Source organism: Neomonachus schauinslandi, chromosome 2, assembly GCF_002201575.2.
Source record: "Neomonachus schauinslandi chromosome 2, ASM220157v2, whole genome shotgun sequence".
In the NCBI taxonomy this organism is placed as follows: Eukaryota; Metazoa; Chordata; class Mammalia; order Carnivora; family Phocidae; genus Neomonachus; species Neomonachus schauinslandi.
The window spans coordinates 119526850-119541620 of NC_058404.1; the positions used below are offsets into that span (position 1 = coordinate 119526850).

Here is a 14771-nt window from a genome sequence, read left to right on the forward strand (position 1 = left end):
CCCTCTTACACTGTTGGTGGGAATGCAAGTTGGTATAGCCACTTTGGAAAACAATGTGGAGGTTCCTCAAAAATTTAAAAATAGAGCTACCCTATGACCCAGGAATTGCACTACTGGGTATTTACCCAAAGACATAGATGTAGTGAAAAGAAGGGCCATATGCTCCCCAGTGCTCAACTGTGGAAAGAGCCGAGATGCCCTTCAACAGATGAATGGATAAAGAAGATGTGGTCCATATATACAATGGAATATTACTCAGCCATCAGAAAGGACGGATACCCGACTTTTACATCAACATGGATGGGACTGGAGGAGATTATGCTAAGTGAAGTAAGTCAAGCAGAGAAAATCAATTATCATATGGTTTCACTTATTTGTGGAACATAAGGAATAGCATGGAGGACATTAGGAGAAGGAAGGGAAAAATGAAGAGGGGGAATCGGAGGGGGAGAGGAACCATGAGAAACTGTGGACTCCAAGAAACAAACTAAGGGTTTTATAGGGGAGGGGGGTGGGGGGATGGTTGAGCCCGGTAATGGGTATTAAGGAGGGCACGTATTGCATGGAGCACTGGGTATTATATGCAAACAATGAATCATGGAACACTACATCAAAAACTAATGATGTACTGTATGGTGACTAACATAACATAATAAAAAAAAGTCTTTGTGGGGCAAAGTTCAGTCTGGAGGCCACCAGTTTATAGCAGCCTCTTGACTGGAACCTAATATAGCAATATGCAGCAAGGAGTTTAACATTTTTCATCTATTATTACCAAAAGAAGCAGCACAAGAACATAAAATGTTCTTAGCTCTTGCGTTGAAAGAAAAAACTGGAAATCATTCAAATGCCTAATAATTGGAGAATGATGAATCACACTGTGGTATAACTGTATAACCATTTAAAGCACAGAGATGCTAGCAAATTCCAGGGCATGGAAATGTACATATGTGAAAACTAAGTGAGAATACAACACTAAATGTATATGCTACAATATGTGTTCACAAAGATTGGAAAAGAATTTGGAGCAATGTAAATAATTCGATGCTCATGAGATCTTTTTTTTTTTTTCCTGAAAAGAAACTTACATGAAGAAAAAGAAAATGCAGGTCACCTCTACCAAGGCCATCAGTAAAATATCTAGTTGTCCTCTGGATTAGATCCAGCTAAGCACAAGCATGACTATTTAATAGGTTATGGCTTTGTCCTAGAAGTTTTCATTTTTGCCTGAAAGAGATAACTTAATTTCCTACTGTGGTATACATTGATATTTTGTTCCCTCAGAATTCTGTTTTTACTTTTTTCCTATTTACCCTACTTTATAAATGTGGATCCAAGGAAAGTGATTCCAGTCCCAAACTTCATGAATGACACCCCTCCTTCCATACCACTCATGAGTTGACACTGAACCAAGTCTCTGGGGTAATAACAGAACGTTGCAGGTTCTTTGGCTTCTTTGGTATATCAGGAATTGCTCAGACTTCGGGGGTACTTCAGGTACTGGGAGTTCCAGAATTGTGGGCTGGCACCAAAAGTGGATTGTCCATGGTGGTTGCCATTCGATGCCCATGCTTGGCTGGACCAGCAGTTTCTAGAATATCTGGTGACTAGAACCCCTCTCCTCCTATTGTTACTCACCAGTCTGATGAGGACTTCCTCAGCTTCTCCTCTCATGATCACTCCACACACAGTCTATAAAGCAATGGCTGTTTTTCAGGACTCTCTGGATGAGAACTGAGATTTCCTCTTGTTCGGGGTCTTGGGTGTGTGTCCTGAGGAGGCAGAGACTGCGGCTGGCTTGATTTTGTGCACATAGGCCAAATTTAGGTTGGTTGGTGGGGCCATTATATGGAGGCTCAGGGTGATATAAATGAGTTCAGAGATCAAATCTTTTTTTTGTTTGTTTTTTTTTTTTTTTTTTTTTTTTAAGATTTTATTTATTTATTCATGAGAGACAGAGAGAGAGAGAGAGGCAGAGGGAGAAGCAGGCTCCCAAAGAGCAGGGAGCCCGATGCGGGACTCGATCCCAGGACCCTGAGATCATGACCTGAGCCGAAGGCAGACGCCCAACCATCTGAGCCACCCAGGCGCCCGAGATCAAATCTTTTTAACAACTATAAAGGTTACTTTCCATGCTGATGTAAGGTAAAGATCTCCAGTGGGCATGGATGATGCTGCCCTAGAATCTGTTTCTACTGAGATTTCTACTTTTGGGCTGCTTCATCTTCACTGAATTTTCTAGAAGTTGCTCCACAGCACTGATTTTGTACCATAACTCAACATACGTGAATGCTTACAAAGGGACTTAATTTCTCTGTGCCTACCTATCCAGGCCTAGAAGTAGGTAAATCTCTCTCTCTCTCTCTTTTTTTCTTTTTTAGTTCAGACAAAATTGGTATTTTTACAAGGAACTTGGCTGGAAATTTCTGAGTATAATTGTAGATTGGCTTGACTGACAGATCAAATTTCATAGGTCTGTTTTCCTATTTCATTCCCTCTGACTTAGTGTTGGGACTCAATACATGCAGATTGTATCCTGTGGTCATTTTCAGTTGGCACAATTTCCACTCCGTCTGTGAGATTCTTTCTTTAGAGTGTATTCACTGCTCTCATTGCTGTGGTCCCAGTGGTCTGGTTCCTGAATGAGGACATTTCTTTATCTGCTCACAGCTGATATCATCTCTTGCTGGGATGGTTTTCATAGCTTTCTGAATGGTCGCCCTAAACCCACTGTAGGCACCTCCCCCACCCCGGTGCCTCCATTTCTTCTTTTGGTCAGCAGTATCTTCTTTTGGAATGCAAATCTGGTCCCTTCACCCATTGAGCTTAAAAGCTTTCTGTGACTTCCTAGCCTCTAGGACACACACCAAAACCTTCCCAGGTCTGGTCCCTGCATCTCCCTGGCCTCCCTTCCATTGTTCCTGGCTCTCTGTGCCTTTTAGTTCTTTGCCTGTGAATTCTCTGCTCAACACACATGTCCTCTCCGGCTGCCAGGTTCTGCCCTCTCTCCTCGTCTCTTTCCTCTTCTTTGAGACTAATCCTCATTCCTCGGCTAGGCCTATTTCCCCTACTATCTACACTTGTAACATTGCTCACTCCTTCTTAGCACTTACTACTGTTTAAAGTTTACATTTATTTGCGCGACTCTTTGATTAAGTCCTGTGTTCTACACAAGCCAATAAGCTCCATGAGGGTGGGCTCCTGTATTTTTTTGCTGGGAGAGGGGTGGACCATTACCAGCATGTAACACATACTGTAGGTGCTTACTAAATCTTTATTGAATGACCATGATTTCTTCTTGCTTCATCCTTCTGGAATTTTGTGGCCCCACCTCGTATAAGTCATACCTTCACCTATGATTATCTCACTAGCCAGCCTAACCCTATTTAAAGGTTCTACCTTTATCTGAGCTCTTCCAGCTTTTAGGAAAGCATCTGGGCTTAGTCTTCAAGAGACCTTATCTGCATCCTTCTTTTCCTTCCTCTGTGAAAATCCAGGCCCCACTCTAATGAGGAGTCCTTGCAGCTCTGACCGTCTCTGCAGGTTCTCTCCTTGGTGACCTCTCCAAATGAGCCTAAGAACCTCTCACTCATGAGCCTCTCCTACTACAACTCTAAGTTAAAAGCATGAGATAACAGGGGTGCCTGGGTGGTGCAGCTGGTTGGGCCTCCCACTCTTGGTTTCAGCTCAGGTTATGATCTCAGGGTGGTGGAATCGAGCCCTGCATCTGCGCTCAGTGAGGAGTCTGCTTAGGACTCCTCTCTCTCTCCCCCTCTTCTTCTCCCCCTGGCTTGTGCTCTCTAAAATAAAATAAATAAAATCTTTTTAAAAAGTACGTGATAACAGCAGCAATGAAAGAGTGATTTTTCAATGATGTTGCCAATAATTAAGAGTCCTGCGTAAAGTTCTTTAGTGCCTCTTCAATAGGAACTAAATTCACGTGTCTCATTGCTGCAATTTACCATCTGTTCTGCTATAATGAAGGAATTACATTCATAAGAAATTTTTCATTATCAGAAGTCATGATATAAGAACAATTGCTTGAGTAGAAAAAAGGGGTTGGGGAGGGCACCTGGGTGGCTCAGATGGTTAAGCATCTGCCTTCAGCTCAGGTTGTAATCCTGGGGTTCTGGGGTGGAGCCCCATGTCTGGCTCCCAGCTCAGCAGGGGATCTGCTTCTCCCTCTGCCTCTGCCTCTCTCCCCTGCTCATGCTCTCTCTCTCTGTCTCTCTCTCTCAAATGAATAAATAAAATCTTGAAAAAAGAAAAAAGAGAAAAGGGGTTAGGGATTGGACAGTGTAAGACTCATAATAATGTTATTTTTCCTGTAGAATTTTTTTCTAATACAACTTTTTTCTTCAGTAGCTATGAATATATTTGTAAAACCCATGACTGTAAAAAAATTTAATGTTTGACTACATATACCATTTACTCTGGAATAATAGTCTGCTTTCCATCATTGCCTACACTATCATTAGCAAGGAACCTTTCATACCATCCTATTTCCTCGATCACCCATTGTTACAATAAACGAAACACTAAGACTCCCAAATAAATCAGCTGTTATAGACAACCCTTCTGTCATACTGAGGGGCTAGTTACAGATCTAGTATAATAATGGTAGACATAATGCTAATCAGATTCCCTAATTTATCCAACCTAATTTTAAAAAACACCCTCAAGCCTGCAGTTTTCTCAGATCTACACACTTACGTCAGACAATAACACGTGTGCTTCGATGTTTTCCCCCGAATCAGGTGATGCAGGCCCAGTGTGTCAAAATAGAGACTGAATTCTACCGCCGCAGTCGCAGCGAGGTAGTGGATGGGCAAGGCTACACCATGGGAGCACTTTATTGGCAGCTGAATGACATCTGGCAGGCTCCTTCCTGGGCTTCTCTAGGTAAGTGTTGCAGCATTCTTTGTGTCTGTGAGAGAAAGCAACTCCGGTGCGGAGACGCACTGAGAAAGCACGGAGCCTGAGGGGTCAGATTAATCGGGGTAGACCCCAGCGCAGTGGAGGGGTTTCTCCCGCAGCCCGTGAACTGCGGCCGCCCCGCCCACCTTCCCGGTCACTCCGTGAGCCTTCGCGGCAGCCTTGTTCGAGTTCGGGGCTGTGCAGAGTCACAAAAGCCGGCTGATGAAGGGGGTAGATTCATGCATGAAGGTCTCAGCCATGTGTCTTACAATGATTGCTTAAAATTTTGAATTTAATTAGGAGGAATTTCCAGGCAAAAGAAGCATTTATGTAAGCTTCTTCCTCGGAAGAATTCAGCCAAGTGGAAGGCTGGCCCAGCTGAGTGTTAAAATGTCCTTTTCCCGGATTCCCCTCTAGGTCCATAAGGTCATCTTTATTTTTGCCCTATTTATCTGTTGGGGGGAAACGTGGTGGAGTCAGAAATCCACGTAGGAGGGGTTAGCAGTTGCACCAGTTCCTTTGGCAACAGGGAGATGACTGGCATGGTGCCTGCAGTTTGAATTATTCTATTTTGATATATTTTTAAAAATCAAGGAGTAATTATGAATCTTTGGTGTTCACTAATGGTGGTTTGAAAAGAAATTCAGTTAATAATGTACACAAGAATTTGGGGCCAAAAGTGAGGCAAGGCCATACAATAAAAAGCCCCTTTGCTGGGTGAGGCTCTTCAACTAGCTGTGAATGCAAATCCAAAGGAGTCCATTCCCCGCGTGCTTTGATTCACCTCTTGCGGTGAATTGGAGTCTCGATCGGGTTTCTCTGACCAAACTGTTTATCAACACCAACCAGATAAAAGAGTATTGGATGAGAATCAGGGGTAGCCTGGGGAGAGTTGCCTTTCTGGGAAGCTTAAAACTGGACAAAGAGATATTGTTCAGAGACACTTGGACCCTGACGCTGCCTTCTTGTACGTGGATGAGGTCGTGGACTCCTGAAGCAGAGTTTGGTTCGAGAATGGGGAGAGCCCAGTCTTTGTTAATCTTCCCTTAAATGACTGTATTGCAAATTATTTTAATGAGTTCTTTAGAAAGGGTGAGTAAACCCAGGAACCAGGAGTATGATGGCAGAGCAAGAATTTGTTTTCTAAAGTCTCGCAGGACAGTGCCTCCATGGAGAGGATCACCATCTTCTTTTACCTGGTACAGAAAACAGGTGCCAGGGAGGAGTTGTGACAGGTATGCTGTGTCTGCTCCTGGTCTGCGCAGCCTCACAGCGTCTGTTTAACTCTGTGTCGTTGGTTTAATAAATCTGGTGCTTATAGTGTGTGCCAGTGAGGGTGGGGGAAGGCATGTGTCAGCTCTTATCTGAAATGGTGATCCTTTAAAGGGATCATAGCCGCTTGGAATCTATAGATTCTTACACATTTCCTTTTAAAAAATTAGTCTCATTTTTAGTTATAATTTTGCAAATACAGAAATCCACCTGGGCATTTATTTTGCTTGGCTCATAAGCTTGGACAGGCACAGAGCTAACGGAAAAGCCAGAAATCCCACAGCATTTTTAGCTGGCTCTGCAGGATATTATATTGGTAGCCATATTGTCACTGATGAGTAACTAGTGTGTGTCCCAGTGAGACCTCGTGCTTCAATTGCTATCCTCCTGTGTTCTGTGTGTGGCCATGAAGCTGGAACCATGCATGTGAAGTCTCTTCTGTAATGGATACCACACGAGAGTCTGTAAGTTACCTCAGGTCTGAGCCATCTTCCACTTACGAGAAAACTTTCCAAATACAGTTGATGTTTGAACAACATGAGGTTGAACTGTGCAGGTCCATGAAGATGCAGATTTTTTGGGTAAAGACAGTACAGTACTGTAAATGTATTTTGTCTTCCTTCTGACTTTCTTAATAACACTTGCTTTTCTCTAGCTTGCTTTATTGTAAGGATACAGTATATAATACATATAACATATAAAATATGTGTCAATTGACCACTTATGTTATCAGTAAGGCTTGGTCAACAGTAAGCTATTAGTTAAGTTCTGAGGGAGTCAGAAGTTACCTGTGGATTTTTGACGGCACAGGGGTTGGTGCCCCTAACCCCATGTTGTTCAAGGTCAACTTTATAAGTTTGAGTTCATTTTATAGATCTAATATGAAAGGCCTCTCCACCCCTCCCTGCTTGTTGTTTTTAAGGGGAAATATTAGCAGTTGCAGTTGAAGCACTGAGAGTTGAAATTTTGGAAAGCCAGAAGAAATTGGTTCTCTCTGAACTTCAAACCACATTTCTCCATCTCAGCAGCTTGCACTGTGAATTCTGGACATGATCCTCCCCCCAACACACACTCCCTCGCCCCTCCTCCACTCTTTCCCCCTCCCTACCATCTCTCTGGAAGTTGTTCATTGGTGCAGTGCTTTGTGGGAAAGAGCTTTTTGGAATAGAGGCATGGTGACACGTTTTTTAGTTTGGGGGTTTAGCATCTTGGACATGCCAACAGGGCACAGAATTCATAGGTTCTCGAAAGCTTCTAATTGTGTCAGGGCCACTGTCATTAACTGTCATCTGTTTGGATGTTCTCCTCGAGTCTGCACTTGCCAGTGGCATTTGTGATAAATGGTTGTTTTATTTCACTCAGAGGCTTTTGTACTTATGGGAAAAGGAAGGAGACTTTGAGTTCTAAATAACTCTTTCTGTCACTTTTTAAATTTTTTTTTCCCAAGTGTTCTGTTTATATATTTTTTTAGGTGTACCATTCAGTGATTTGACATTTCTGTACATTTTGAAATGCTCACTGTGATAAGTGTAGTTACCATCTGTCACCATACAAAGTTACTACAATATTATTGACTACATTCCCTATAACTCTTATTTTTTTTTATTTATTTATTTTTTTTTAATTTTTTTTTTTATTCTTATGTTAATCCCCATACATTACATCATTAGTTTTAGATGAAGTGTTCCATGATTCATTGTTTGTGCATAACACCCAGTGCTCCATGCAGAACGTGCCCTCCTCAGTACCCACCACCAGGCTAACCCATCCTCCCACCCCCCTCCCCTCTAGAACCCTGTTTGTTTTTCAGAGTCCATCGTCTCTCATGGTTCGTCTACCCCTCCGATTCCCCCCCTTCATTCTTCCCCTCCTGCTACCTTCTTCTTCTTTTTTTTTTTCTTAACATATATTGCATTGTTTCAGAGGTACAGATCTGAGATTCAACAGTCTTGCACAATTCACAGCGCTTACCAGAGCACATACCCTCCCCAGTGTCTATCACCCAGTCACCCCATCCTTCCCACCCCACCCCCCACTCCAGCAACCCTCAGTTTGTTTCCTGAGATTAAGAATTCCTCATATCAGTGAGATCATATGATACATGTCTTTCTCTGTTTGACTTATTTCACTCAACATAATACCCTCCAGTTCCATCCACGTCGTTGCAAATGGCAAGATCTCGTTCCTTTTGATGGCTGCATAGTATTCCATTGTATATATATACCACATCTTCTTTATCCATTCATCTGTTGATGGACATCTTGGCTCTTTCCACAGTTTGGCTATTGTGGACATTGCTGCTATAAACATCGGGGTGCACGTACCCCTTCGGATCCCTACTTTTGTATCTTTGGGGTAAATACCCAGTAGTGCAATTGCTGGATCATATGGTAGCTCTATTTTCAACTTTAACTCTTATTTTTTTAAAATTTTAAAAGATTTTATTTATTTGAGAGAGACAGTGCGTGTGAACGGGAGGAGGGGCAGAGAGAAAAAGAAGGAGAGAATCTCCAGCAGATTCTGTGCTGAGCTGCTGAGCATGGAGACGTGGGGCTCAATCTCATGCCCAGGAGATCATGACCTGGGCTGAAATCAAGAGTCAGTTGCTTAATCGATTGAGCCGCCCAGGCGCCCCTCCCTTGAACATTTATAAATGAGTATTTATAATGTTTTATACAAGTGTAATCTTTTCTTACAGTTGCTAATACATTTAATATTTTTACTTCCATGCTACCGATTTCCTTCTTCATGTGTATGTAGTAAAAAGGAATACTGGAAGCAGAATTATGTATGAGAAAGTGCTGCCTAGGAGTCGGGTCTGGGCTCTGAGTACTGCCTGTGGCATGTTTGATGTACGGTCTGAGCCTCCCTTTCCTCATTGTAAAGTGGATGTGAATGCTTGCCTCACCCAGATGTGAGGATGCCGTGAGGTGAAGACTGGAATGCCCCGAGGCCTCAGTGCACGTGGGTTCATGCCCCTGTTGAAGCTCCCTGCTATGTTCAGTCCCTAGAATCATGACAAGTCAGCATAGCTGGACCATGGGGGAGATGACTCTGACTGCTTGACCCTGCCCATCTCTTAACTTGCCTATTTTTAGAGTATGGAGGAAAGTGGAAAATGCTTCATTACTTTGCTCGGCATTTCTTCGCTCCACTGTTGCCAGTGGGTTTTGAGGATCAAGACGTGTTTTTCATCTATGGTGTGTCAGACCTTCGCTCTGACTGCAAGGCAAAGCTCACTGTAAGTTGCTTGGGGTTTTTTTCTAAGACAGAATGAGAGTTTTTGGTCATCTCTTTAGTTATTGGTTGTATTTCTTCTGGGAAAAAGAAAAGAGAAATTAATTTGTATTGAAATGTTTCTAAGTGCCTGTTGCAGAAAATGGGCTGTCCTTGGACTCAGAATACCTGTACCTTCAGGGTAAAACTCTGCCATTTATCCCGTGACCTTAAGGCTTAATGCCTTGGTGATTCAGTTTCCTCATCTGTGAATATCGTATCTTCACTTGTCAGCCTGTCTTGAAGGATTTCAATGGGCAGTGAATAAAATAAACTATAAAATAATTAGACGAAAGCAAATTATAAACTGTAAAGTGCCACTATGATATAAGGTTATATAATCACAAGAAGCTGGAAATAGCCTAAACTTGACAGAAAGAAATCCTTAAAAGTGGTTTGTTAAAGTGAAAATTTGTAAAAGAATTCCAAATGTATATGGAAAAATACACCTGTATTTAAAACAATGCGAGGCAAAAAGGGAGGAACTCAAAGAGTCTCAGGTGGTTGCAGTTTGGGGGACACTGCAAATAGGTCACAGTTACAGAATAATGACAGTGCACCAGGTCCTGTGTCTTCCATAGATTACTTTATTTAACTCTCACAACAGCCAGTGAAGTTAGTGCTGTTCTTATTCCCATTTTACGTGTGAAGAAACAGAGCCTTTGAGGAGTTGAGTAACTTGCTTTGTTACAAGCTCTGGTACTCAGTGGGGCTGCAGTTAAGCCCAGGGCTCATAGGCTCTTAACTAGTTCTGCTACTCTGACTTCCATCTAATATTCTCTAAAAAAAAAAAAAAAAAAAGATAGCAACCAAGAATGTTTGTTTTTGCTCTGTCTTGTTTCTCCCCAGGTGAGAGTCCACACGTGGCGTTCCCTGGAGCCATTGTGCTCCTCTGAGACGGAGCATTTTGTCCTGAAAGCAGGGGAGGCCGTTCTCCTCTATAAGGAGTCGGTGCCTGTATTGTTGGAGAATTGTGGGAATTGTACACGGCAAAGCTGTGTGGTTTCCTTTTACCTTTCAGCTGACAGCCAACTTGTGAGCCCAACCAACTATCACTTCCTGTCTTCACTGAGTGAGAGCGTGGGGCTCCACAAGGCGCACATCACCGTAAGTACCAGGGGCCTGGGGTCCCCGTGGCCTTGCAGAGGTGCCCTGCTTCTGGGGCAAGCACATGGCATCCTGCATTTTGCAGAATTTCTCCTTGGTACTGAGTTTACCCGGGACCTGGGGAATGGTAGTCTCTTCCCACTGGAAGCAAAGACCAAATGACTGCTTTTCTAATTCAGTGTCTGTCAGAGTTTCGGGTTCCTGCCACCCCCACTACCCCTTGGCCCCTAGTGGGCTGGACCAGGGCAGGAAGAGGCAGCAGGACTTGTCACCGCATTCCAGGCTCTGTCCCCGGCCTTTCCTGCTTCATCCCTGAAGTGTCATGCCCCGCCCTGACAAGCCAGCAGACCTGTGTAAAGGGGGGGACCAGGTAGCCCCGGCAGAAACACTCTGACTTTGAGGGTTTAAGGACAATCGATGAATTTTTAAAAATTTCCCTCTGCTCTCTTTGGTTTATTGCTTCAAAGTAGCTTAATCACCAAATCTATAATTGCCAAGAAACAAATGGGATGACCAGGATGTGTTGTTATAAAAATTGTGCAGCTGGAGAATGTGGAGTCTGTCTAGTTGATTGAAAACCTTTCCTACCCTTTCCCCGACACACGGACACACGGTGATTGAATGTATTCTCTAGAAAGTTTTACTCTCTGTTTAGTGAAGGTTAAATTTGTTTCAGACCTGTACTTCATTGAGAATGCTTAAGTGACAGGGCTTATTTGCATTTACTTAGAAATAATCGTATTAAAACTCAGTCCTTGAAATGAAAACCTATCTTTCTTTCTAATTAATCGTGAAATGTTCACATGATGAAATGTAAGTCATCTGTGGCAACCGAGGTAGAGCAGCCTGAAGGGAATGCCATACATTTACACAGCTTCTTTCCAGAAAAACGACAACAACAATAACGGCAACAAAACCGAAACACTGTAGCAGACAAATTCGCAGTCTCTAGACTTAGAGTTTTGAAATCTTTTTCTCTTTCCTAAACCAGGCCTTCATTACCTTGGGACAAGTGGGTGTGGGAGAGAAGTGGGACTTGTTCCTTTGTCCTACCGCATTTGGACTTCAGTGAGACTTGCCCTTCCTAAAGGGATATAGAGTAGTAATAACAGTTAACATTTACTGCAGGCTTAACACGGGCCAGGCACGCGGGTGTGCTGTCCCCAGTAGGATGCCGGTAAGTTGTTGACCATACCTCCCGGAAGCCAGGCTACGAGCTTGACCCTGGGCTCTGCAGTCATATATAGAGATGAGACTTCAGATCGGAAGCAGGCAATACGAGGGAGCCGGCAGCAGTGTCCCTTCTGGCTTTGGCCTCGGAGCAACAGTAGCTGAGGCGTCCCTGGCAGCCTTGCAGGCCGGCTGGGGCCAGCCGCGCAGATGGCATGCCTGGGCCTGCCTTGGGGTCTTCACCCAACCGCTGGGCGGCGTGATTTGGGAATTTAACATCCAGCTTGGGACCTGACTCTCCGAAACTCCGAGAGATACCTAATACGCTTTGTTAAGTTTCTTTGCGGTTTCCTCCAAAGTACGTTTTCTTGTTTATAACTCAGAACCCTCCATGATGTGTAAGGCCAAAATTATATAGAGTAAAAATGGCTCCTTGAAATTCTCTATGCCACACATCACGTGCAACGTCAGACCTACGGTGTGGCGTGTCTGCATGTTGAGGGGATCACGTTTCACGTCAAAGGCACAGCCTTAAATACCAGATCAGTCTCAGCTGCACGCTCGCACTGAGAGAAACTCACAACCCCCTACCCTCTGGGGCCCAGCCCAGCCCAGCCTCGCCGCGCTTTAGGGGGAGCTAATTGGCGAGTGAATGACAGGGCTTAAATTGCACTTTCCTTTGCTGATACTGTGTGGGATCTGCACGTGTTAAAAGTGCTAATAATGTGGCTTTCTGGTACTATGCAGCAGAAGAGAGAAAGCTCTAACGGTAGAGCTTTTGTAAATGCCTGGCAGGCGGCTGCCTAGGTTGCTGGATCTTTCTAGAAGAACAAGTTCCATGGTGGTGCTAGCTCCACATATATCCTGAGAAAGTCATTGAAACTTCCCAGCCCTTATGCCAAAATGTTCCTCTCCTGATCCCCTGAGAAAAACTGTAAAAGATATAAAGCTCTGAGCTTCTTGTGAAATATTCTCCTTAATAATTGGAGACGACGTATTTCTACACTTGGCTGGAGATTACAGTTTGGTAATTTCCCACAGCCTTAAATAAATTCCCATGTATTTTCTAGTATCTGACACAGTGCATGGAATGTCAGACTTTGGCAGTGACAGAGCCAAAGCTGGAGGAGATGCGCTCCTTGTTGGCCCCCGTAAATGTTCCGATAGGCATTGTGGATAGAACAGGTAGGCCTCCCTTCGCCGTTCACTTAATTTATCTTTTTCTTTCAGGCCATCATCTCTCAGCAAGGTGACACATTTGCTTTTGATCTGGAAACCTCCACCATTGCTCCCTTTGTTTGGTTAGATGTAGGAAGCATCCCCGGGAGATTCAGTGACAATGGTTTCCTCATGACTGAAAAGACGCGGACTGTATTATTTTACCCTTGGAAGCCCACCAGCAAGAGCGAATTGGAGCAATCTTTTCGTGTGACTTCCCTGACGGATATTTACTGAGGGAGTGAGTGCAGGGTGGATTTTCAGCGGACCCTGGAATAAAGCCTTTCTAAGGCCCCAGCTGGAGCCGAAGACAGCCAGAGACAAGATCAAGAAGCGAGGAAATGTGTCCACCTGCCACCACATGTCCGATTCATCCTTCTGTGCAGAGTTTGTATGGTGCGTTCTGCCGGGGAAGGCTGCTTACTCAGGTGACATCCTCCAGCAAGGCTGGGCATCGGTGTCCTTCAGCCTGTGCCAGGCCTGTGACTTTAGCCCTCCCCCTCCAGCTCTGGCACCACATGACCCAGTTATGACCCGACCACCTGAGCTGAATGCAGACATCTAACTGACTGAGCCACCCAGGCGTCCCAATAAAAATGATTTAAACCCAAGCTAAAAGAAATACCACTTTGCTGCCAGGGTCAACAAATATAAATCTAATTCACAGCTTTTGAATTGGAAAATGCACCCCCCAGGATGGTGCTTCCATTCACGGAGCCCTCATTATGTGCCAGCACTGGGCCTAGCCCTTAGCTAAACTTTAAATTTATTCTTCAAGGCAAACTTACAAGGGCAGTGTATGTATTCCCATTTCACTATAAGAAAACTGAGCATAGAAGTGAAGGAACTTATTAAGAGCTAGGAAGGGCAGAACTGTGATACAAATTCTGGTCCATCAATTTCAAAGCCCACCTCACAGGGGTGAGCCCGGTAATGGGTATCAAGGAGAGAAATGTGCTGTATACACGTTATCTCCGTAAGAGAATGGTAACGTTGGAAATGGTCTTCCACAGCTCATGTGTGGCGCTGTGTTTAGTCATCTCTACCATTTTAATAGATTTTATTTTGCCACACATACTGCGTTAGAGTCTGATGTACTTACTCTTGGCTTTGGATTTCTGAGAAGACTTTTCTGCTAATAGTTATGCAAACATTAACAGAGAGAATGGAAAGAGCTGGGTAGGGGCCCTTCTGCCGTGCTGGATGCAAAGCACATTCGAGTGTGAGATGAAGAGAGGTCAGTTCACGGGATTGGATTCCGTCTTCTCATGTGAGAACCAAGAGGACAATAAAAATGGTAATTTCCTCATTCACATTCACTGTAACTCTTCTTGTTTTTTTTCTTACTTGACTTTTCATTGTGAGAGGTTTTCAAACCATGGGAAGTCACTTGGAAAATAAATAGGAAGACTGTTTTCTCTGTTGGAATGAAAGTGAATTGGAGCACAGGAGAAATAAAGCTGAGTTTCTCAAACAGGCCCAAAGTGACAGGGACCCGAGACAGAAAGAATCCTCTTGTCTTAGATATGAAACTTGCTCCCCAACTTGGTAAGATTTAGGGAGAAAAACCAGTAGGCATTATTTGTGCATGAAATTCAAAGCATTTCAAAATCTGCCCAGAATTCTTGTTTTCTAATAGACTTATCAGAGGGTATCAACCACTTGATGGTTGATGGTTGATAGTGTACAAGACCCTAAAAGTCACAGACAGAACCAGGATTAAGACACATCTATGTTCTGACTGTAAAGACTGTTGAGCTTAATTTATTCGTTCATTTACCAAGCATTTATTGAGGGACACTCTGAGCAGC

General features: G+C 43.7%; 1 protein-coding gene across 1 annotated transcript in view; it reads left to right on the top strand.

Annotated features, from left to right (window-relative positions):
* The window catches only part of MANBA (mannosidase beta), a 111170-nt gene extending 97612 nt beyond the window's left edge, over positions 1-13558 (top strand). The window contains exons 14-17 of the mRNA XM_021680372.1: positions 4758-4902; positions 9288-9430; positions 10315-10572; positions 12973-13558. Coding sequence (XP_021536047.1) covers positions 4758-4902; positions 9288-9430; positions 10315-10572; positions 12973-13197 — 771 coding nt within the window. The 3' untranslated portion in view covers positions 13198-13558. The remainder of the gene's footprint in view (positions 1-4757; positions 4903-9287; positions 9431-10314; positions 10573-12972) is intronic.
* The last annotated feature ends 1213 nt before the right edge of the window (positions 13559-14771 follow it).